Source organism: Bos indicus, chromosome 25 (genome assembly GCF_029378745.1).
Source record: "Bos indicus isolate NIAB-ARS_2022 breed Sahiwal x Tharparkar chromosome 25, NIAB-ARS_B.indTharparkar_mat_pri_1.0, whole genome shotgun sequence".
Lineage (NCBI taxonomy): Eukaryota > Metazoa > Chordata > Mammalia > Artiodactyla > Bovidae > Bos > Bos indicus.
Window position 1 is genome coordinate 16,925,601 of NC_091784.1, and position 24,934 is coordinate 16,950,534.

Consider the following 24,934-nt stretch of genomic DNA (forward strand, 5'->3'; position numbering starts at 1 on the left):
TGGGAGAGCCATGTGCCTTTTCCTGGTGAGCCAACATTGATGAAAGATTCACCCAGATGTTCACAAACTTACTTTGGTTTCCAGCCTTTATCTTTTCAAATTATGGTAAATCCACATGGGGGGGTAAACAGCAAAATCACTGCCTAAACAGCTTGATTGTTTTTGCCTGATAGATTCCCACACTCTGGGCCTCTTCCATCTTCTCTCAGTCCAGACCTAAGTTCCTGGTAGCCCCTTTCAACCCAGGAACTTTTCTGAGACCTGGGAAATCTGTGATCTCTATTTACTCATAATTAACTGAAGCATGCTTTTGCAGCTTATCGGTTTTGAAGGCAGTAAGTACAGCAGTCAATCTCCCAAACCCTGTAAATATTTTATTTTGGAGATTACTGCATAAATATTGTATTTGGATATTGCAGTCTGGGACATCACATTAAAATTGCAAGATGATGCTGTTATCCAATCTAATGGAACATGAAATTAAAAAGCTGGTCCATGGAAAGAAAAATTTTGCATGTCATCCCACCTGTATTTCTTCTCTCTCTCTCCCTCAGTTGTCTTGATTACCATGAAAGTTTTGATAAAGTATCTAAAATTTAAAGGTTTAAGCACAGTTAAGTGTACCCACCGGACATTATCATCTAATTGGCACCCGCCAGAGTCGAGATAGGATTTTCTTTTCCTTCCCTCAGTGTCTTCCTTCAGTGAATCAGTTATAGCCAAGTTTGGTGTCAGTAAGTGCCATTGTGGGTATATTGAAAACCTTTTACCAGGTCGCTCCCCAGAGAGAACATGGCTTTGCTAAGGATAGTGAATTTTACACTTGGAAAGAAAATGTTAGGGAAAGGTCAGGACCAGGGACATTGGAAACCTGGGTCTTCTGGTTGGCTTCTGCCCTGTGTGTCTTCAGAAAAGTTCTCAGCCTCCTCTGGGATCCCATGCATCCATCTAGTGCTTGCCCCACACCCTCTTCCTTGGTATAAGAGTGACTTAAGAATGTCACAGCTAAGTCCCTTGTTGTTGTTGAGTCGCTAAGTTGTGTCCAACTCTTTGCAATCCCGTGAACTGCAGCATGCCAGGCTTGCCTGTCCATCACCGACTCCCGGGGCTTGCTCAAACTCATGTCCATCAAGTCGGTTATGCCATCAAACCATCTTATCCTCTGTCACCCCCTTCTTCTATTGCCCTCGATCTTTTCCAGCATCAGGTGGCCAAAGTATTGGAGCTTCAGCATCAGTCATTCCAATGAATATTCAGGGTTGATTTCCTTTAGGATTGATTGTTTTTCCTTTAGGATTGATCTCCTTGCTATCCAAGGGACTCTCAAGAGTCTTCTCCAGTGCCACATTTTGAAAGCATTAATTCTTCAGCACTCAGCTTTCCTTATGGTACAACTCTCTCATCTGTAGATGACTACTGGAAAAACCATAGCTTTGACTGTAGGGAACTTTGTCAGCAAGTGATGTCTCTGTTTTTCAACATGTTATCTAGGTTTGTTATAGCTTTCCGTCCAAGGAGCAAGAGTCAGCAATGATTTTGGAGCTCAAGAAAAGAAAATCTGTCACTGTTTCCACTTTTTCCTAATCTGTTTGCCATAAAGTGATGGGACTAGATACCATGATCTTGGTTTATTGAAAGTTGAATTTTAAGCCAGCTTTTTCACTCTCTTCTTTCACCTTCAACAAGAAGCCCTTTAGTTCCTCTTCATTTTATGCCATTAGGGTGGTATCATCTGCATAACTGAGGTTGTTCATATTTCTCCTGGAAATCTTGATTCTAGCTTGTGAATCATCCAGCCTAAACAGTACCTTGGAGACTACCTAACTCATCATTATTACAACTGGTGGTCTGTGGGCTGGATTCAGCCTAGGGGTATGTCTTATTTATCAGAATTTTTTTTAAGGGATTTGAAATTCTTTTAGAAAATGCATTCTCTACATCTTTGCTGATTCTACCTACACTGTTATCGTATACTCAGCCTACCTCACACACTTACATTATTTGTCTGATCCCTGTAGGCATTTAATTTTACAACCTAGACCTAGCCCAACTTTGTCAGCTTCCCATGGGGGACATTAGTCAAGGTCATTATTTTACAAACTCACCCAGCTGGTTACTGGTAGAGTCACGTTGTGATGAGATGCAAAGCACATTTTAACAGAATTAAGTCTCTTCACCACCAGCATCATTGTAATCACCATTTTTATCACACTAGCATCAAGTTTTCCTAAGAATTAAATCTATTACACCATTGTGCTCAGTGAGTGACCAGTGTCTGGGGGCAGGTCCTCTATTTGTGCAGAAGAAAGTGCTATGGGTGTGGGTTTATTAGTGAGGTTTCAGGCAGTTCCCTCTGGCAGATTTGTGGGAGGCTCAGTGGGAGAGATTCTTTCTAGAACTGAGAGTGGCCAGAAGGGTGGGACCATCTCCAGCTACTATACTGTACAGCTGCCTTGCAGTGTTCCAGTACCTGTAAGGTAGGCAGAAACGAGGAAGTTTGGGTCAGTTCTAGTGCAGCATCTGTCTTGGAGGAGACAGGCAACTCTAATGTGAAGACAGAGGTGAGATCTGTCATGGAGACACAAAAACCTGTAGACACGCAATGGGGGATGCAGCCCGGCCTAGTGGAAAAGTGGCCCTAATGTGCCACAGCCATGGCTACCTACTCTACCTGGAGGCTAAGAACATTTGCATCCATCACAGTAGTGATAAAGGTGAAATCGTTAAGGAATGTACTAGTCCAGACTTCTTCCATTGCAAATGATAGAACCCTATTCCAAAATGCCTTAAGCACATTACTGACAAGTCTGGCGGTGAGTCAGGGACTGCAAGATCCAGGGTCTCAAGCAAAGTCATTGAAGCTTTGTCTGTGTCTATCTCCTCTCTTGGAGAAGGCAGTGGCACCCCACTCCAGTACTCTTGCCTGGAAAATCCCATGGATGGAGGAGCCTGGTGGGCTGCAGTCCATGGGGTCATGAAGAGTCGGACACAGCTGAGCGACTTCACTTTCACTTTTCACTTTCATGCATTGGAGAAGGAAATGGCAACCCACTCCAGTGTTCTTGCCTGGAGAATCCCAGGGACGGGCGAGCCTGGTAGGCTGCCGTCTATGGGGTTGTGCAGAATCGGACATGACTGAAGTGACTTAGCATCAGCAGCCACAGAAGCACCTCCTCTCTCTCTCTTTTCTCTCTTTGTTTTTGTGATACCTTCATGGTCAGATAACCTCTATCCACATGGTGACAAGATGGCTGCCTGCAACCCTCAGCTTACATTCTTCCAGACAAAAATCCCCAAGAAAAGCCTTCCTTCCTAGTTTTTTCAGCAAAAATCCAGAACCCAGTCTCAGACTCAGCTTGACTTGTTCTCCCATCCCTGAAGCAATTATGGCAGCCAAGCAGGTGGTATACTCTGGTTGATCAAGCCGAGTCATGTCCCCACCCCTGGTGCTGGGGCTGAGGCAAACCAAGTGAACTGAGAGTTGAGGGTGAATGTCCAAAATAAAATCAAGGTGCGGTTCCCACAAAAGCAAGGAATGGATGCCAGGCAGACAGACAGAAGGAGATGAAGTACCAATATGTGCTGCAATGTGGAGGAACCTTGAAAACACGATGATAGCTGGAAGAGGGCACACCTTGTGTGATTCCATCTCTATGAAATATCCAGACTAGGTAAATCCATAGATGGATGGCCAGGATCTGGAGGGAAGCAGAGTAGGAAGTAACTGCTGATGAGGATGGGGGTTTCCTTTAAGGGTGATGAACTATTTTGAAACCAGGTAAAGATGACGATTGCAGATGAACTAATGCTGTTGAATTATATGCTTTTAAATGGTTGATTTTATGTTGTATGATCTGAAAGAGCAACAAGATCAGAAAACTTGTAAATTATAAACTCCCAAGGAGACAACCAGCTCCTGAGGAGCAGGGATCATCTTTGCTTCTCCTTGCCTTCCACCAGGGCCAGCCCGTGCCTGGCACATAGTAGGTATGAAATTAATGCTAAGTGAAAATGAACTGAGAGTTTGGGCCAGAAGTCTTGGCCCTAGCTCTGTCCACCCTCCCAACAGCCCTATGCACCTTACGAGCTCTTTGACCTTTGATTTCTGTGTCTGTAAATTAGGGAATGGCGAATTTGCCTTGTCTGCCTCGAAGAATCCTGTGTGTGTGCACACGTGTGTGTGTGTGTGTGTCCTAGAGGAGGAGTTATTAATCTGAGGTTCATGGATAGAATTTAGGGGTCTGTGACTTTGAATAGGAAGAAAATTATTATTTTTTTTTTACTGTGCTGGGTCCTTGTTGCTCCGTGGGCTTTTCTCTAGTTTCAGTGAGTCGGGGCTACTCTCTAATTTGCAGTGCCCAAGAGTCAGTAGTTGCAGCTCGTGGGCTCAGTAGCTGTGGCTCCCAGGCTCTAGAGCACAAGCTCAGTAGTTGTGGTGCAGAGTCTTAGTTGCTCCATGACATGTGGGATCTTCCCAGATCAGGGATTGAACCCGTGTCTCCTCTATTGGCAGGCAGATTCTTTACCACTGGACCATCAGGGAAGCCCAGGAAGAAAAGGATCTTAATTTTCACTAAATGCTAATTGAGATCCAGCTAAATATAGGATAACAAACCATTATAGTATTAGCAGTTGCTGTTGGAATCATATATTTCCTTTTTTTGTCCATTCTTCCTGTCGTGTCCCCAACAAGTGATTGAACTCGTGACCCTTGCATTGTAAGTTCAGAGTCTTAACCACTGGACTGCAGATAAGTCCCAAATCACATTATAGTTGATGCATCCATGTCTAAATATCATTTATGCTCACCTCTTCTTCAAAATTACAATAGTGTTTAGACCTACTACAAGATCTTATTATTAAATGTGTTAAAAAGAAAACACATGTAATTATCATAAATTTGGTGTTTTTAAAAATATTTTGCAATCCTCTATATAGTGTATGAATCAAGAATCATGTGAATTACTATGCCATCACTTTGGTATTTATGGAAATATTTTGTAACTGTGTATTTTTGTTGTATTTAAAAGCATTATTCTGCAATGGGATAAATTTAGGAGTATAGGATTAACAGATAGTTATAAGTAAAACAGATGATCAACAAACCAAAGATTTACTGTATAGCACAGGAAACTATATTCAATATCTTTCAGTAGCCTGTAAATGAAAAGAATCTGAAATATATATGTGTGTGTGTGTGTGTGTGTGTGTGTGTATAACTAAATCACTTTGCTATATGCCTGAAACTAACACTGTATTATAAATAAATATAGTTTACTGATTAATTTTTAAAAATAAATTTAAAAATAAAAGCACTGTTCTGAGATGAGGGTCTAGAGCTGTATTCACCAAATTCCAATGCATCTGTGGCATGAAAAGGTGATTTCAGAAGTCCTCTAAAGTGGAAGCAGATGTAGCAGATGATCGTTGCCATCTAACTGTGCTGGGCAGGCAAATGTCCTAAGCGCTCTAAGCCTCAGTGTCTTCATCTGTAAAATGGGCATAATAATAGTACCTGCCTCATAGGGTTACAGAGACCAGCCTCACTTGTGAAGGTCAAATGAGAAACTACACACAGACCCCCTAGCTCAGCACTGAGCGTGTAGTAGTGCTCAAAAAATGGCTTTATGGCCAAGACCTTCCCTGAGAGACAGTAGTTTTGACCATTTCTTTTGGACTCTGGGTTGAGCTCTTTCATGGCTAAGCATGACTTTGTCTTGTCCAGGTTCATCCGGAAACAGGGCCTGGACAGGCTCTTCCTGGAGTGTGACGCCCACATGTGGCGCCTGGGGGACCGGAGGATCCCAGAGGGCATTGCTGTAGATGGCGGCTCAGACTGGTTCCTGCTAAACCGGAAGTTTGTAGAGTATGTGACGTTCTCCACTGACGATCTGGTGACCAAAATGAAGCAATTCTACTCCTATACTCTGCTTCCTGCCGAGGTGAGTATCTGGGGAAAAGTCCCTGAGAAAGGTAGGGGCTGGCTCTAGCCCTTGGAGCAAAGTGGGTGCTGAATTTTTGGTGAAGCTACATGGCATTATCCTCCAAACATCCAGAGGAAGATGGGGAACTGTGCCAGCTACCAGGAACCTTACTCTTACCGTAGGACCCCTGGTCCCATCCAGTCCAGAGGGAGGTCGTTGTATGGAGGAGATGCACAAGGCTGCCACCAGCAATCTATACAGTGTCTTTAAAAGTGTAAAGTAAAAAAAGGTAGTTCTTCCTCAAGATGCTTGGCTCCCGTCAGTCATAAAATCATCACAATATACTAATTTTGTTAGAACAACTTTATTGCCATTTTTTAGAAAATTGCTATTGAAAAAAATACAAAGTTCTCATACCTACAATGTCAATGGTACCCACAGGGTTGTGCAGAGCATAACCTGCACAATTGTATATGCTGGCTTCTTTAGAGACACCCGTATCAACTTTTGACAGCCCCTCTTTTCCAGTAGTTTTGGCCCCATCAGTCACATCAGAAGTTCTGGTGATCGCCAAACCAGGGCTATTGTTGGGTTTGCTCTGCCTCCTGCATTGACAGCCATTGTGGCCAAATGCTTAGGACCCAGTATTTCTTGTTAGCTTTTGCAGCTATTTGAAAAGGTCTCAGAAGTCTGCCACCACTTTTCAGACCTCAGGATGGGAAACTATCTTAGTTCAGAGTGTCAAAACAGGATACAGTGGAATGAAGGTACTTCTTAGAGTTTTGGAGGCTAGAAGTTGTAGGTCAAGGTGCCAGTGTGGTCAGGTGCTTTCTCTCTTTTTGGTTGCAGACTGCCTACTGACAGTTCTCATTGTGTTCTCACATGGCCTAAGGGGTGAGGGAAGGACACTAATCCCATTTGTGTGGATCCCACCCTCATTACAATCACTTTCCAAAGGCCCTACCTCCTGACACCATCACTTGAGGGTTAGGGTTTCAACCTATAAATTTTGCGGGGATGCAAACATTCAGTCCATTTCAGAAAGTCCTGTGTGTAAGATTGCAGGCTATTCTGAAACAGCCCCAGCCCCATCTGGAAATGGGTAGGGACTCAGTGCTACAGTGTTGCTCCTGACAACAGCCAGCAGCCTTCTTATCAGACCTGGGCAGACAGATTCTAGATTAGTTCCCTGACCTCTAGTTCACTTTCACCCTAATCTCTAACTTCAGAAAACTCCAGTGCTGGCTGTTTCTATTAAGCCTGTGACACCTCCCATGAATGGCCCACCATTCCTGGCTGTGCCACATCTCAGGGCCACTCAGGTTCTGTGTTTCCAGGCCAAACAAGACAATGCATCTCATTTGATGGTTTCCACATCCCTCACCAACATCTGGGGCAGGGCCAAGCTCTGAGTAGGGCTGACTGCTGACATAACTCCTAAGGGATGATGGGCTTGTCATCACTGGGTCAGGTTTTGCTATTCTGTATACATGTTAAGTCATCAGCTTTTAATCATGTTTCAGCAAAACCCACTTTCTCTCTCAATTCCAATAACCTCCTCATCCATTATCTTTTCTGCATCATTACAAAAGGACACAAGACAATTGATAATCGGGTACCTACCCCACTGCTTGATGGAGAATATGTGCCTGTTTGGGCTTTTAGACAATTCAAGCTTAAAATGCAGGTTCACAGACATGTCATTTAGCATCACAAGAGGGTCAGCTGGGTGATGTGGATACAGCCTCATTTTATCCACTCAGCCATTGAGAAGAGACTGTTTGGGACTTTGTTTGATTTAATCAAGGTGTGCATCCCAATGCTGGCTGTCTCTGTCCCACCCACCCCACCCTCTACCCCACAGAGCACCCAGGCACTTTACATTCCAGCATCTCTATTAGATCCCACCTCCTCCATCCCAGCATTTCTGCTCTGCCCTTTTCCCAAACCACCTCTAAGGGATGAACTTAGAAGAAATCTGAAGGCTGTGCCATGAGTTTGCAACAGGTGGACACGTATTCCCCAATAGCTTCCCCTAGGAAGCAGAGAGCAGGGGAAAGCATATCACCCTGGTATCTGAGGTTGTTATAAAACAGTGTCCAAATAGAAGTCAGTGTGTGTGTGTCTTTCTCTCCCCATCTCTCTCTTTCAGCAGCTCCAACCATATGTCTCTGCTCTGGTCTCTCTCTTCACTCTCAACATTGCCTTTTTCTCAGATTCCTAGGAGAGGTTGGCCAACAGCCTCAGGAATAGGGGGAAATGATGGTGTCTGTTTCAGCACCATGGACAGCGGGAAGCCCCAGCACACCCCACCTTTCCTCCCTGTGTTGTAGTCCCTCCTCCTGTGACTGGGGCAGGAGGGCGTCCATGATTCTGGCGTCCCTCTCCCAGGAGTGAAATTCCAGGGCTTCAGTCTTTGTTCCAAAATATCTCAGACTGAATCCCTTTGGTTTCAGGTCTAGCTGTTTGTAAAATCAAGAGTCCTTTGGTCCAGGGTTTTTTTAGAAAATTGTCCCAATGTTTTCCTCTGGTCCTCATGTGTTGACATACCTCGTGCTGTGCTTAGTCACTCAGTTGTGTCTGACTCTTTGCGACCCTGCAGACTGTAGACGCAAGGCCCCTCTGTCCATGGGGATTCTCCAGGCAAGAATACTAGAGTTGGTTGCCATGCCGTCCTCCAGGGGATCTTCCCAACCCAGGGATTGAACCCAGGTCTCCTGCATTGCAGGCAGATTCTTTACCATCTGAGCCACCAGGGAAGCCCAAGAATACTGGAGTAGGTAGCCTATCCCTTCTCCAGTGGATCTTCCCAACCCAGAAATTGAACCAGGTCTCCTGCATTGCAGGTGGATTCTATACCAGCTGAGCTTCCAGGGAAGCCCTGAAGGGACTTTTTCTCTCTGCTGAACGGATGTACTGGGTCATAAGAGATGTCTTGAAATCAGTTTCTAGGCTGCTGAGAAGAGACATCTTAGAGAAACAGAGCAGTAACTGCTAAGCAGAATGCCACTCTGGGCAAAACTTCCAGGGTGCTCTGGCTAGGCCTGCATGGGACTAATTCCATTTGCAGAGAGAACAGCTGAGTCTGCAAGAGAGTCTCTTCAGTGTCAGGTGGTCCCTGGGAAGGACCCCCACCCCAGCCCAGTCGAAGAAGACTGGGCGAGGTCTCAAGCCAGGCCCTTCTCTCCCCCTCAGTCCTTCTTCCACACGGTCCTGGAGAACAGCCCGCACTGCGACACCATGGTGGACAACAATCTGCGCATCACCAACTGGAACCGCAAGCTGGGCTGTAAGTGCCAGTACAAGCACATCGTGGACTGGTGCGGCTGCTCCCCCAATGACTTCAAGCCGCAGGATTTCCACCGCTTCCAGGTGAGCTGCCCACCCAGCCCACCTGCCTGTGCCTTCCAGCTAGCATCTGCAGGTGTCCAAGACAGCCCTGCAGCTCATCACATCCCACACACTCCCACCCCAGCTGTTGATGATAACCATAACAACATCCACAATAGCCAACACTTACTGATCACTAACACCACGCAAGGGACCATCTAACCGCTTGGCCTGTGTCGACTCATTTACTCCACAACAGCCTCAGAAGACAGATAGACACAGAGATAGATTATTTTAGAGATAGGGAAACTGAGGTAGAGAGAGATCAAAAACTTTATGCAAGGTCACACAGCCCAACATATCTGTTTTCAAAGGCCGTACTTGCATCCATTTCTCTATGCTGCCTTTTGATCAGAATCTCCCCAAATATTTGTTTAAAATACATTTCTGGGCACAAACTTGGTTAGAGTGCAGAGTTTCTCAACCTCAGCACTCTTAACATCGTGGCTGAATAATTCTGTGTTAGGGTGGAGGGATGTAGGATGTTTAAGCAGCATCCCTGGCCTCCGCCCACTAGATTCCAGAAGCACCCCACCCTCCACTGTGACAACCAGGATGTCACTGTTTAATGTCCCCATGGGGATCCAGTAGCACCCTGCAGACATGACAGCCAGGAATGTCTTCAGATATCACCAGATATCCACCGGGGGCAAACACATCCCCAGTCGAGAGCTTCTGATCTCCAGTGAGGCTCAGGAATTTTTATTTTTAATGTAGCAGACTTAGGGAAGTTCTGATGAGCAGCCAGGTTTACAAACCACCGTGCTCTGTGAACTTAAAGGAGTAACAAGAAGAAAATTGCTTGCCATCGCAGGTATCTCTGCAGGGCCCAGCAGTTCATGCTCTGGGGAGAGGAGAGGCAGAAGGGTGGCCAGTGTCCATCTGCTTCCCATGAGCCCCAAGGGTGCCTTGGACCCAGACCTATTCAGGATGGCAACCTCTTTCCATCCCACGTGAGCACGCCTCCTGCTCCCTCCAGGCCAGCACCCTGAATTCTTCCTCTTCTCCTCCTCCCCATGCCCAGCCTCAGCTGCCCAGAGCATACATTCACAGGCCACTCTGAGGTCACTAGAGCTACCACGTGGAGATGATATGCTGCTCCCCAAACCGCTAACTTGGAGTGATGGAGGGTGTTGGGGGCAGGGACAAGAATGCCAGGCTGATTACCCAATCCAAAGTGTCCCTACTGCCTCACTCTGGCACATAACTGAACCATGAGAGGACCGAAACTGCCCCCATGGAGCTTCCAGCCTCTTAGCCCAGCTCCTCGGAGTGTGGTCTGTAGAACAGCAGCATCAGCATCACCAGGGAGCTTGTTAGAGATGCAGAATCTCTGCTGCTCCTGGCCTGCTGAGTCAGAATCTGCATTTTAACAAGATCCCCAGGCAACAGGGAGGCTGTTCTGTTTGAGAAGCATGGGGTTGGGGTCTTCTGTGTTCCAGGCTATGTGCCAGGTTCTCTGCAGGCGTTGTCTTCACTGGGTAGAAATCATCTCCATTGTGCAGGTGGGGAAACCAAGGCACAAGAGGGGACTTACTTGTCCATGGACATGCAGTAGTGGAGTGGTAGGGTGGGAGGTCCCACACGGGTGTTTCCAGGTCCAGGCCTGAGCTTTTTCCACCAGACCCTGCTGCCAACCTGATTCCATGCCTGGTGGAATGTAGAATACACAGCGGGTTTTGTCCCATCATTCATATTCCCTCAAGGTTCCCACCTAACGCCTTTCACCGTGTAAGCAGTTACTGCAATGAGTATTCTTTAGGCCTGTTTTTGGTGGAAGACTGAAAGCTACCCAGGGGCCTCCTCAAACCCATGTTAATTGAGGTTGGGTGAACTTGGGTGACATTTTAGCTCCATTGTCTGTGCATAAACGGTCTGCTGAGCAGAAAGGGGTGGCAAGGGGAATATTTGACCTGTTCAAAGCGGGACAAAAGAAACAGAACAATTCCCTCTTTTGTAGAGGATCAGCTTTCACCCTCATTGCAAAGGACCTTCATCATTTAGAGCAAGGAGATAGGGCAATTCTTGAGTGCACTGCCCCTCCTGGGCCACTCCAGAGCAGCAGCAGTTGTATTCCAGTCCCGGCATCCTGGGGACATTGTGGCCCCTGATAAAGATGAGCTAACATAGAGACCGAGTCACATGCTCACAGCTCTTCAATTCACAGCAAACAAAGATCAAGAATATTTCTCAACGTCCAGACTCAAGAAACTGCTGCCTGTAAGGAACTCTGAGTTCTTACGGAAATAACTCCAAGGACGAGAACTATAAACATAGAAACGTGCTTTTTAGGAGCTCCAGGTATGATCAGAGACTCTTAGGAGGAAAAAGGAGGCTGCCCTGCCACTTACTCTGGTGCTCTGCCTCCAGAACGTGAAGACTTAGAAGTCCCTGTAGTAGACTTAAAGGCATAGTGATAACAGTCTCATAATAGCTGCTAACACTGTGTGTCAGATTCTATGCTAAGTACCTATATTATTATTATACCCATTTTAAGGACTGGAAAAACTGAGGCCCTGGATAACTTCCCCAAAGACATATATAGCTAGAGAGACATAGAGTGAGAATTTTAACCCACATGTTCTGGCTCTTTTTAATGCTCCTATAAGGGAACTGAGCTAACCCCTCGACTGCAGAGAAAGGGTAGGGGTGGGTGTCCCAGGTGTCTGTGAAGCAGAGAGCAGATGGGATATTCCAAAACATTAACAAGAGTTTTTGTTATTGGGGCTTCAGATTCACTTGACTAGCAGTGTGATCCTAAGATGATATAGTCAATAGAATTTGGGTTTTAGAGTCATCTGGGTTTGAATCTTATGACTGTGTGTTTGTACATTATCCCTTCCCTTCTCTAAGTTGAGTTTCCTCATCTGTAAAATAGGAATCGTAGCACCCACTTTGCAGAGTTATTGGGAGGATTAGAGATAATGACAAAATGCAATGCTCTACGTATCGTATATGCTCAGTTTTTATTGTCATTATTGTTGCTCTTAATGCATTGAAGTGAGAATAATGCTAGACTTAAATGAAGGTCAAAATTTGCACAAGATCACAGGCCCCTCAAAGGAAGGGTCTGTGGTTTAGTTGTTTCCATAGCCCTAGACTAGAGGTCAGCAAGCTACAGCCCCTGGGCTGCTCCAGCCCGCTCCCTGTTTTTGTAAATGACTTGTTTCTGGAGCACAGCCACAGACCCATTCATTTTCCAGTTTGTCTATGGCTGCTTTCACACTCTGACAGCAGAGCTGAGTAGGTGCAAAGCTGGAAATATTTATTATCTGCCATTTTGCTGAAAAGGTTTATTGATCTTGCCCCAGACCATGGTTTAAAACCTGGTAGATAACAAGTGCTCAGTACTTCACTTCTCTAACCCATGACCCTGGATCTGAATCCTGGCTCTCGCATTACCTTACTGTGTGACCTTAGATCAGTCCCTTTCCCTCTTACGCATTCAGCCCCTTTGAAAATTTTGTTTACATAAGTAGCCCTCAAACATGTAGCATAATCACCTGGGAGCCTTTTTTTTTTTTTCTATACAGATTCCTAAACCTCATCTTCAGAGATATTGACTCAGTAGGTCTGGAGAAGGACTCCAGAATCTGAATATTTTAAGGCTGTTTAGGCGACTGATCTGCAGCCAGCTCAGATGTCATTTGCCTTGTCGTCACACCCTAGTGAGCAAACGAATCACCTTCGAAGCCTGTTAAGTGTACAGATTTCTAAGCCTCACTTCCAGGGATTCTGATCAGTAAATCCAGGGTGTTCCCTCTGAGTCTGTAAGTCAATTATAACGCCCAGGAGACAGTAGGGAGTGGTAGGGGTTGTGGTGAGCCACAAGGCCCATACCCATCTAAAGGGACAGCCGCTATTCAGTTTTAACTATGTGTTACGATGCAGGAACGTAGTCCTACCGTTGCCAGATCATTTCTTTTTCAAGAGAAGCCAAAAGTTTCCATGAACTCTTCCACTTATAAAATGTTGCCAGTTAATTCAATTTTAAAACATTCTTCCGGACAACTAAAATACTTCTGTAGGCGGTATTTGCCCTAGACCTCCAGCTAAATGATTTCTGAGATCCCTCCCAACTATAACCATCTAAGATGTAATTATTTCACAGATATTTAAATGAAGCTGACTTCCGTGTCCCTCATTGCTTTCAATGCTTTACAAATATTAACTCGTTCAATCCTAAAACCCTTTTGACAGATGAGGAAACTGAGAACAGAGAGGGCAGTAGGTGTCTGAATGGTGATGTGGATCCAGACAGGCTGGGACCGCAGAGCTCGCCTCCTCCATCCCCACCTCCCCCATCCCACTGGTTGACTCAGCTCTCTTTATCCCACGAGCACAGCAGACAGCCCGGCCCACCTTCTTTGCCCGCAAGTTTGAAGCTGTGGTGAATCAGGAAATCATCGGGCAGCTGGACTATTACCTGTATGGGAACTACCCCGCGGGCACCCCGGGCCTCCGCTCCTACTGGGAGAACGTCTACGACGAGCCCGACGGGATCCACAGCCTGAGTGACGTCACGCTGACTTTGTACCACTCCTTCTCCCGCCTGGGCCTCCGTCGGGCAGAGGCGTCGCTGCGCGCCCCCGGGGAGAGCAGCTGCAGGTGAGCCGGGAGGGGCGGGGTGACCAGGGACGAGGGACATCCCTCCTCTGCGGGGGCTGCGGCTGCACCCCACGCTTCTCCCGAACAGTCAGCCACGCGGACTTCCCAGCGTTCAGAGCATTTCCTGTCTAAGCCCTCATAACCCTTTTACCTTCTCAGAATAGCAGATCTAATATTTACCTACTTATTTCCTTTCTGTGGACTCATTCTTTAAAAAAAAAAAAAATTATTTGGCTATACCGGGTGTTAGTTGCAGGCATGCATTATCTTTCAGTTGTGGCATGTGGGATCTGGGCTTCCCTGGTGGCTCAGACAGTAAAGAATCTGCCTTCAGTGCAGGCTCCATCCCTGGGTCGGGAAGATCCCCTGGAGAAGGGAATGGCTACCCACTCCAGTATTCTTGCCTGGAGAATTCCATGGATAGAGGAGCCTGGTGGTGTACAGTACATGGGGTCACAAAGAGTTGGACACGACTGAGCAACTCACACACACGCACACACACACACACACACGCACACACACACACGCACACACACACACGCACACACACGCAGGATCTAGTTCCACCAGGAATCAAACCCAAGCCCCCTGCGTTGGGAGCATGGAATCTTAACCACTGGACCGCCAGGGAAGTCCTACCTTTCTGTGGACTCATTCTTTAGGCTAAATATACATATTTTAGAAAAAAGCTTTATGCACCATATTAGATAGTTCTGTTTGTTTTAAATGGAAAGTAATCATGAAAATACCGAACATTTTTGTTTTATTTTTTGTTTTAGAAAATGTCAGATATATACCAAATGGAGAGAAAAATGAAATCCCATCTCCCATCGTCAGCTCTAGTGATTACCGACTCCCAGCCAGTGCAGTTTCATCTCTGCCTTCACCCACCTTCCCCCTCCTCCCAGATCAGTTTGATTGAAGCAAATCCCATAAACATTTCATGTGTCTCTGAAAATTGACTCCTTCCTAAAACACAACCATACTATCTTTGTCAGACCTGAGAACATAACCAGTAACATCATGGAAGGCAGAACCATTATTTAAAACGTTCATGTAACCTTTAGACGGAGAAGGCAATGGCACCCCACTCCAGTACTCTTGCCTGGAAAATCCCATGGACGGAGGAGCCTGGTAGGCTGCGGTCCATGGGGTTGCTAAGAGTCGGACACGACTGAGCGACTTCACTTTCACTTTTCACTTTCATGCGTTGGAGAAGGAAATGGCAAGCCACTCCAGTGTTCTTGCCTGGAGAATCCCAGGGACGGGAGCCTAGTGGGCTGCCATCTATGGGGTCGCACAGAGTCGGACACGACTGAAGCGACTTAGCAGCAGCAGTAGCAGCAACCTTTAGAATCATCTCATCTACCACTGGTGGGTACTAGTTGATACTTCAGGAAAGAATGTTCTAGAATATTTGGAAAGAAGAGGGAAGGTGGGGAAAGGATTCAACATCACCCCCACCTCCCCTGCGTTTCCCTAAGCCTACCAAACCCTTTTAATTTGGGGCTGCTTCTCTTCCTCTTCAGCAATATGCATTGCAGATATTTCATAATTGCAAGGATTACGTGTCCTGTTTCTTTCGCTCAGCATTGTAATATTAGCCCCTCCTCTCCTTGCTCCTCTGCAGCTTTCCATAATGATAATGACCCTTTTTAATGCCGCTGGTATTCCGTTGAGTAGAAATTCCAGAGTTTGCTTAATCCAGCCCTTTCCTGTTGCCATTGTTCTGATGAATATCTTTTTGCAGAAAGCCTTTTTTTTTTCCATTCTCCTTTCTGATTATTTTCTGAGGATGGACTCCCAGAAGTGCCTCCAATCAACTCTCCTTCTCTTTCTTGTTCTGCCTCTGCCTCCTCCTCTCACCTTCCTCTTTAACCAACAAAGAAAAAATTATTAGCATCAGTCTTTCTCCTCTGAGCCTTCTACGTGTCCCTCCTTGCCCTGCTCTTCCTTCCTCTCAAGAACGGAAGGGGGACAGGAAAGGAACTATTTTGTTCTACAAAACTCTGAAAACATGGAAGGTTTTCCTGACTGGGACCCCATGCAGATCAGCTGGGTTTCCACATGCCTGCAACAATTTTCTCCTCAGCCTTCTCTCTCCTCTACCTGCAGGTCCTGATTTAGTTTAAAAGAAGACCAGAATGGGTTAGAAACCCAGAACCTGCCATTTGAACTCCACTCTTACTAGCTATTGGCCTTGGACAAGTCTTGAACCTCCCTAAGCCTCAGTTTCCTCATCTGTAAAATGGGAATAATAATAAGCCTTACAGCATAAGGTGTTGTTAGGTTTAAAGGGGATAATCCTCTAAAACTACTTTATTAGTCATGTATTATTATTATCATTATCCCCATTTTAACAGTATTTTATATCTGAAGTGCTTTAGTAAATGCTTATGCCATTGTTGATATTTAGTTTCCAGTATTCTTAAGATGCAGCTGTGTGAGCTACTTGCTCCATCACTGGTCATATGAACTGTCTGTCAGTTCCTCTGTGCTGTCCTTTGTTGACTGTCCCCACTCAATCCACCTTTTCCGAGGCTTCCAGGGTCATCTCAGGTGCCATTTCCTCTGTGAAGCTGGCTAAGAGCTTCCCCAATAGCCCACCCCTCACCTTTCCTCATTTGAAAACAGATTTTCCTTTAACACTCCCATTGCTCTAACAGCAGTGCCTCAGGTCAAGGTCATCAGTGAGGATCAAGGTCATCAGTGAATGTTTTTTCCTCCCTGCTAGTCCAGGGGCAGAATCCCTGTCCCAGGAGCCACAGTATATGGCCCCAGGAGATGACACACGGCCTGTGCTTGGAAGGCAAATATCGTTTCAAGAGTAGTTTTAATCCCAAGTTTCATAGCATTTGTAAGGTAAATAATCTTAGATGAAATTTTGAAAGACACCTCCAAGTGATTTATGATTGCTGAAGTTTTCTTCTGCTATTTGTTTTGGGATTAAGCAAGCCATCACGTTGCCTCAGGCCTGGAATCCTTTGGCTTCTACTTCATTTTTTATTATAATGGAACCCCTGTGCCTTGCTGTGGGCAAAGCCAATATATTTATTAATACAAGCCTAAAAATAAATCAGGACAAAGGACCCTTATCCCAAAAGGCAAAAGACAGTAAATTCCTACCCCAGAGCTATCTGGGGAAAAAGTAGACTTTATTTCAAAAATCTCATTTTCTCTGGACATTTCATGCAGATTGTGGCTTTCTAGTCTATAGTATACACTTTTATAAAAAAAAATGTTTATTGATTTTTTTTGTCATTAGAAGATAACATTTATTCATTGCAGAAAATTTCAAAATGGCAGATGGAGGGAATAAGAAAATGAAAGTTTGCTTGAGAGTCCCTTTCAGAGATAAGGATGTCAGTGTTTTATTACAGGTCCTCAAATTCAAATGTGATCTAGGGCCAGGAGGGAAGCATGTGTCCTTAGCTAAGGATGGACTGATCCTATGGACCAGGGGCCCCCAGGGTCCTGGTGCTGAATTCCAGCACATCCTTGCCCTGTGGAAATGTACACTTGGAGCTACCAATCACATCTCCTGATTTTTTCAGACAAATTAGAAATCCACATTTTTGTGTGAGCTTCCCAAATTTTTTAATGCCCACCTCATTTAAATAAGAAATAAAAACACCTTTGGGCCAAGCAAATGCACCAGAGGCATGGTTTAGGTTCTATTGTGTTGCATCTGACATCCTCTATTGCATGTAGTTACAACTCTCCTCTCAGTTTTAGTTACTTAATTACCATATACAGTCTAGAGTCCATACCAAGGGACTTTGTGTTCAGTTCTGGTTTCCGGTTCCCTAGATGTATCTTAGAAGCAAAGAGTTCAAGAGAATATCCTTCTAGAATCTTCACTCAAACCTTAAGTATCGATTGAGCATCTACCATGTGGCAGGCTGTGTGTTAGGCACTGGGCACTCAGCCATGACCCAGACAGACCAGGCCCCAAGCTCAAGGTCCTCCCATTCTAGTGTGAAGACAAGCAGTACCCCAGCTCACAGCAACAAGAACAAAAGTCTCTAAAGATAAATGCTCTGCAGTGAGGATAAGTTCAAGTAACAGCAGTGAGTTGGTGACTTAAGAGTCAGCAGTCAAGGAAGATCTCTCTGAGATGGTAACATTTAGCCAAAAAGATAAGACAGAGCCCACCATGCAATCAGTAGAGGAAAAGAGTATCCCCAGCAGAGAGAATGTCCCGTGCAAAGGCCCTGGGCTAGAAGTGAGCTTAGGGTGTTCAAGACTTCAAAATAAGGTCCACGTGGCTAGAAGGTGGTGAATTGGGACAAAGGTAAACAAAATGAGGCTAGAGAAAGAGGCAGGACCTTGTAGACCAGCTAAGGAGGTCGGGTTTTATCCAAGCATAAGCAGAGCCCCTTGTGGTATTTAAGGAAGGGATGACAGATATGGCTACTCTGAGAATCCATTACAGCAGACAAAAGAAGGAGGAAGTTAAGTAAGGCAGCTCCAGCAAAAGTCCAGATAAGACATGATGGTGGCTTGGACCAGGATGCTGGCCATGCATAGGACAGTAGAGAATGGATTCAGGTGGAGAAAACAGGATTTCTTGGAAGAAGGAACAGGGGCAATGCAAGGTTAACTCCTGGGTTTCTTGACCATCACTTATTTACCTGACCCCTTAGCAGCATCCCATACAACCGACTGCCCCCTTCTGGAAACACTTGCTTCTTTTGACTTCCATGGTAATAATTTCTCCTGCTTTTCTTCAACTTTCACTAGTCCACCCACCTTCCAGAATGAGCCCTGACAGTGTATTATTTATCCATTGTAATAATGTCACATAACAAACTAGCCCCAAGTCGGTGTTTTGAAACAATAAGCATTTACAGAGCCTTCAAGCTTGCACATGAGCTGAGCAGTATTCCTAGGCTCTGCTGGCATCTCTTCCACTTCTGTAGCCAGGGGCAGGTCAGAAGGGAGGCTCTGTTGCCCTTGGCTGGGAGTTGTTGGTGGGTCTAGGAAGGCTTCGGCTGGGATACCTGGGGTGGCTCAGCTCTGCTCCAAACATCTCACCTTCCCACATGTTAGCCCACCTGTGCTCTCACAGTGATCACAGAGGAGCAAGAGAGGGGATGGAAAATGTGCAAGCCTACCTGGGATCCGGGCTCAGAACTGGCACCATACCTCATCTCCTGCTGGCCAAGCAGGTTTGAGAAGGGGGAAATAGACTCACCTCACTGGTGCAAGGAAACCCACCAAGTCACGTGGGAAAGAGACAGAAGAAGTGACAATTTGGGGACATCAATGCAGGCAACCCCAAGACACTTTCACAGCACCATCTATGCTGTCTCCACAAGGAGACATTTAAGTTTAAATGAACTCAAATTTAATGTGCGGTCCCTCAACCACACCAGCCATACGTCAAGAGCTCTGTCATCAGCAGTGGTTAGGGTTACTGGGCTGAATGGTGCAGATGTAGAACATTCCATCATGGCAGCAAGTTCTGCAGCACAGGGAGGGGTTTTCTGCTTCCAAAGTCCAGACCCAAGTGGACCTGCGAGGGCCGGGAATGTGCGGTGAGCAGTCTGAAGACGGGGCAGGTCTTTTTGCTCAGAGCCCCGGAGGCACCTGATAACAAGGCAGTGATTTCAGGAGATGCATAACACAGGAAGGCAGCTTCCCTGTTATAATCAGAGGTAAAGACTTAAACTCCAGGGCAGGACCAGAGGGAAGGCAGTGAGCGGGACAGTGATTTGTGGAATGCTGGAACCAGAAGCATCCTGTAAGTGCCCTGCACCTCACACAGTGCAGAAGCCGGCAGCTTTTCATTTTACAGCTGGGAAGGACAGAGACCTAGGCTTGTCCACGCTCGTCCTTCCTTCTCTGTCTGTTCTCCCCCCTCCTCCTCTGGGCATCTGTTTAGCTTCCCTGACCCTTTCAGCCCCTTTGTGGATCAAAGACCTGCATCTTAAAACATGCTATTTGTCTATGTATGTATTTATCTCAGATTGGCAATACTTTTTAAGCATCCTACCCAGTGCATTGGTGAAAAGGACGGTGAGAGTGTAAATCGGAACAACCTTTCTGATAAACTTACACAGCAGACATCAAGAGCCTCTTGGAGATTAGAGAGGGAGAAAGATGTTTCCCAAAACATTTTTGCTCAAGGATGCTTACCGCAGCATTGTTTAGAATGGCAAAAAAAAAAAATTAGAAACAAGTTGAACACTCAATGATGGGGAACTTTCCCTGTTTATAAAACTATATTTTGGTATTATAGTTCCATGTCACGGTATTACATACACTGGAATAATGTATACACACACAAAAAAATCGTGCTTTCAGAGACTATTCAAAGACATGATAATGATCAGGAAATACGATGAAGCAAAACCAGGATAGAGCCAGTGTGTATATTATGATCCCAGCTATAGAGAATTTATGTAAATATGTGCATAGAAAATAAGGCTGAAAGGAAATATGTCATGATGACATTGTTGGCACACCATTGTTGCTTCTCAGTACCCAGCACCGGAGGATCACTGAATATATCTGTGAATTGACATCATCTACCCCTGATGCTGGGAAAGATTGAAGGCAAAAGGACAATGGGGCAGCAGAGGATGAGACAGTTAGATAACATCAATGGACCCAATGGACGTGAACTTGACCAAACTCTGGGAGGTAGAGGAGGACAGGGAAGCCTGGCATGCTGCAGTCCCTGGGGTTGCGCAGAGTTGGACACAACTTGTTAGTTAGCTGTTGTTAGCAACTGAAGGACAGCAACATGGAAGAAGCATCCAAAGTAGGCATTTTTATTTTCATAATTGTGCTTTCATACAGTCGGTATGTTTTACACGTATGATCAGCAGAAAAGTTATTGTTAATAGTTATTGAGGTCCTAGAAATACGGGAACAGCCTTCAGGAATGCAGTGAGCTTTGTATGAAGTGGGGGTTATCTTAGGAACAGGATCGGCATGATGGGTGAGGAGCCCCATCGTGACCGACTCACACCCAGTCCTGACCCGTGAGCTCGCGTGAGCCTGTGCGTGTTTTTCAGGTACTATCCAATGGGCCACCCAGCCTCTGTCCACCTCTACTTCCTTGCTGACCGTTTCCAGGGCTTTCTGATCAAGCATCATGCTACAAACCTGGCCGTGAGCAAACTCGAGACCCTGGAGACATGGGTGATGCCGAAGAAAGTCTTCAAGATCGCCAGCCCACCCAGCGACTTTGGGAGACTTCAGTTTTCTGAGGTAGGAGGCCAAAGACTCTCTCACAACATTGCCTCTGGCCGCACAGTTGCTGGGTTCTATTCCTGCTCTGACACTTTTAGTTGGAAATGGAGGAGAAGGTGCCTTGAAGGACCCCAAAGATAAGCTCGCCCTGTGCCTGGAGAAGGTCCAGGGTGGTGCATATCAGTGCACCAACCAACCTGGAGCCTTGGTATTTCTTTACAGTAGAACTTCTATTCCTTTTCATTTTTTACCCTAATTAGTGATTCCTTCTAATCCTGTGTTAGTAATAAACCAATAACAAGCCAGTTTCCTAATAAAGTTGTGGCATTAGTCCCATCTTACAGATTGGAGAACTGAGGCCTATGGAGAGTCAATCATTTTCTGGATCATAGCTAGGAAGCAGAAGAGCCCAACACTGAATCCAGGTCACTTAGGCCACAAATCCTATGCTTAATTGTGCTTTTGCCTCCCCAGTTCCTAGAATAGGGTTTAACTCAGAGTCATCACCAGATCAGTCATTGAATGGATGAGTGTTGGATGTATGCATGCGTAGAGGATTGGACAGAGGTGTCAATAGATGGACAGATGGTCTGATGCGTGGATGCATGGATCCGTGGAACGCAGTTTCTACCTCCCAGGACTGCATCGGCTTTGAGTTATTTTTCTGCCTTGGGAGATGGATTCATCTAGCACCTCTCTTGTAACATCAAGACCATCTTCAGACCTGAAAGGCACTACATAATCTGGCCTCTGTCTGCTTCTCTGGTCTCACCCAGGACCCACTCTTTTTCCCACTCACACTTCTTGCATCTTTATCCATATTCCAAGTTCTTTCCTGCCTCAAGCTTGTCACACCACATCCTCCTGCCCAGAATACTTTCCTCCAGGTTTTCACCTTTTTCCTGTGGTCATTCTGATCTTAAATCAAATGGTGCACCTTCAGAGAAGCCTTCCATGCCAACCCACTTTTATCACAATTTTTCATCCAGGACACCCCTATTTTATGTTTCTTAGCGTTTATCATCTCAAATGACCTTGTTGATTTCTCTGATCAATTGGTGATTGTCTGCAAGAGAGCAGAGACTAAAGCACTTGCTCATTGCTGTATCCTCAGCACACAGAAGAGGACACAGCCTTTGTAGATGCAAATAGGATTTCTGAATGAGTGAGTGTCTGTGCTTGGGTAGTGATGCTGGTGGGAAGGGGAGGCATGACCAAGCTTGGTGAGTGTTACCCACATGAAACTCCAGCACCTTATCTCTGCTTTCTGCATGTCAGCAAGTACCTAAAGAGGTGGTCCATCCCCGGACTTCAGCATTCCCAGTGAATCTGGCTGCTGGGTTAGGGGTAAAGAGTCTGACCATAGAATATGGAGAATCTTGGGGGCCAGGAGTGGGGTGGGAGGAAGCATCTGACCTGCTTACATTTTCCAGCCCCTGTGGCCCTGCCTGGGCAACCTAGGCCTGACTGGATGGGCACCACATCAGGCAGGGGTAGAAATTTCTTATTAAGTCACGGTTTCCTTTCTTTTAAAAGATTCATGTATTTATTTAGCGGTAGCGGGTCTTTTTGTTGCAGTGTTCAGGCTTCTCATTGCGGTGGCTTGTCTTGTTGTAGAGCAGGGGCTCTAGAGCACATGGGCTTCAGTAGTTGAGGCACAGGGGCTCTAGAGCACCAGCTCAGTAGTGGAGGCTCACGGGCTTCGTTGCTCCATTGCAATGTGGGATCTTCCAGGACAAGGTATCAAACAGGTGCCCCTTGCATTGCAAGGCAGCTTCTTAACCACTGGACTGCCAGGGAAACCCCAGGCCACCATTTTCAATGAAGGCTCCAAATGGATTGGCTGGATCCGAGCTCCGTGGGAGCCCACTTCGTAAATTACTGGTGTCAAGGAGCAATTAGATGCTGCCCCAGTTGGATTCTGTGCTGGGGGCCCAAGCAGCCGATTGAAGACATTAATGTCCCATTAAGGAGATGGATGCCTGGTCACTGGGCTCTCCCTGTTTATCAGCCTGCTGGTGGGTAACTGGGCACTTCTGGCAGTGACAGATGTTGGCCAATCCATGACTAGTGATTAGTTAGGGCTTGTGCTATATAGCTCTGGTACCCTGGGTGTGGGAACCACCCGGATCTCTGGCAGAGGAACAGCGTGGGGTGCAGGGAGCCCTGAAACTTGTGTCATGAATTTTTTTCTTGGTTTTAAGGTAAATGGTGTAAAATTGGACTAGAAGGAGGGAATGAAGTACAGGGCCACTTTGTGGGCTGTTGAGAATCTCCATCGGGTCACACGGCCCTGGGGCTTTGCATAGGGCCTGGTTTGCACACTCCATCCCTGGGAGTCCCATGCTGATAGCATAGAGGAAGGATGCTCCTTCCGTCAGCAGGCAGTCCCCGAGTGCCTGTGATGTGTGAGGGTGGGAGGGGCCGTGGTGAACTGAACAGACCAGATCCTTGTTGTCTTGGGATTGCTGTTTACTAGGGCAACCAGCCAGTGATTGAGCAAATAAGTGAACCAAAGTATTCCAATTAATGACAAGGATTATAAAGAAAATAAGACTTCATCCATGTTTTCTGAGGGTTTGACAGGCTGGTGGGACAGCTTTCTGTTACCAAAACAAACTTGGGTCCACTCGCCCACACTCAGTAAAGCTTAGTCTATTGACATAGGGTTGTGGTGAAGGAAAAGTGTGGTGTTTATGTTTATTGCAGGTGCCAAGCAAGGAGACCAGGCAGCTAGTGTTCAAAAGGTCCAAACTCCCTGATAGCTTTCAGGGAAAGTTTTTTAAAGACAGGGTGAGGGAGGGCACTTGTGGGGTGCATGACCGGCTCGTGGATGTTCTTCTGATTGGTTGGTGGTGAGGTAATCCGGAGTCAACATCATCAACCTTATGGTTCCAATGGTTCCGGGCTCTCTGTGCTTGTGGGCAGCATACAGTTAACTTCTTCCACCTGCTGGGGATTTCAGTATCTGCAGAAAGGCTCGAGGTTATGGCTCAGAATATTATCTATTGTCCTTGAGGAGGAACTAAAAGATCCTCGACTTCATTTAATGGCTAAATTATTATTATTTTGTCTCACTTGACTTGTTTTCCTTTCTTTCTGCATTTTCTCACACCTCTGATTAAATTCATTGTTTAGAATTTGAAGAAGGCCTTGGAGGGTAAAGTTTTTATTACAGACAAGAGGCAGGTGAAGGACCTGGGGGATCTGTCCTGAGGAGGCCCCATAGGGTCTTGCTGGGTTACACGTTGATGGAGCGAGTCATTCAGGAAGGCATTTCTAATGAGATAACTTCAGAGTTGAAACCTGTAAAGGAGTCAGCAGTGGGGAGACCTGGAACACTCTGGGATCTTCCAAAAGAAGAGCATGTGCAAAGGTCCTGAGGCCCCAGGACGGAGCTTGGCATGGCCAGTGAGCAGGAGGAAGGACTCGGGAGGACAGGGAACAGATCATGAGGGGTTTCACAGGCCCTGGAAAGAAGTTTGACTTGCATTTTAGGTGCAGTGGGAAAGAAGTTATGGTGGGCTTGAAGCTGGGGAGCAATATATTGAGCTTGATCCTCAATACATACTTAAATCTGAGTAATTGATCACTTGATGGTGAATGGCAGTGAACTTCCACAGTGAGGTCAGGTGAGATCTTGAGCCACAGACATGTGATAGCAATGGGACCCCTCTTGGGCAGCCCCACCTCTCCTTGTGCTGAAGACGGCAGCTGCCTTCCTCCTTCTCCTGTCCTAGATTTAGGACAAATTCAAGTTTCCCACTGTAAGCTGCTCTACAACTCTTCCACCTGGGTTACTTGGTTAT

General features: G+C 46.0%; 1 protein-coding gene across 1 annotated transcript in view; it reads left to right on the forward strand.

Moving 5' to 3' along the window:
* Positions 1-24,934, forward strand: part of XYLT1 (xylosyltransferase 1) — a 350,486-nt gene that overhangs the window by 308,296 nt on the left and 17,256 nt on the right. Inside the window, exons 7-10 of the mRNA XM_019987119.2 lie at positions 5,726-5,942; positions 9,120-9,296; positions 13,660-13,922; positions 20,948-21,143. Coding sequence (XP_019842678.2) covers positions 5,726-5,942; positions 9,120-9,296; positions 13,660-13,922; positions 20,948-21,143 — 853 coding nt within the window. The remainder of the gene's footprint in view (positions 1-5,725; positions 5,943-9,119; positions 9,297-13,659; positions 13,923-20,947; positions 21,144-24,934) is intronic.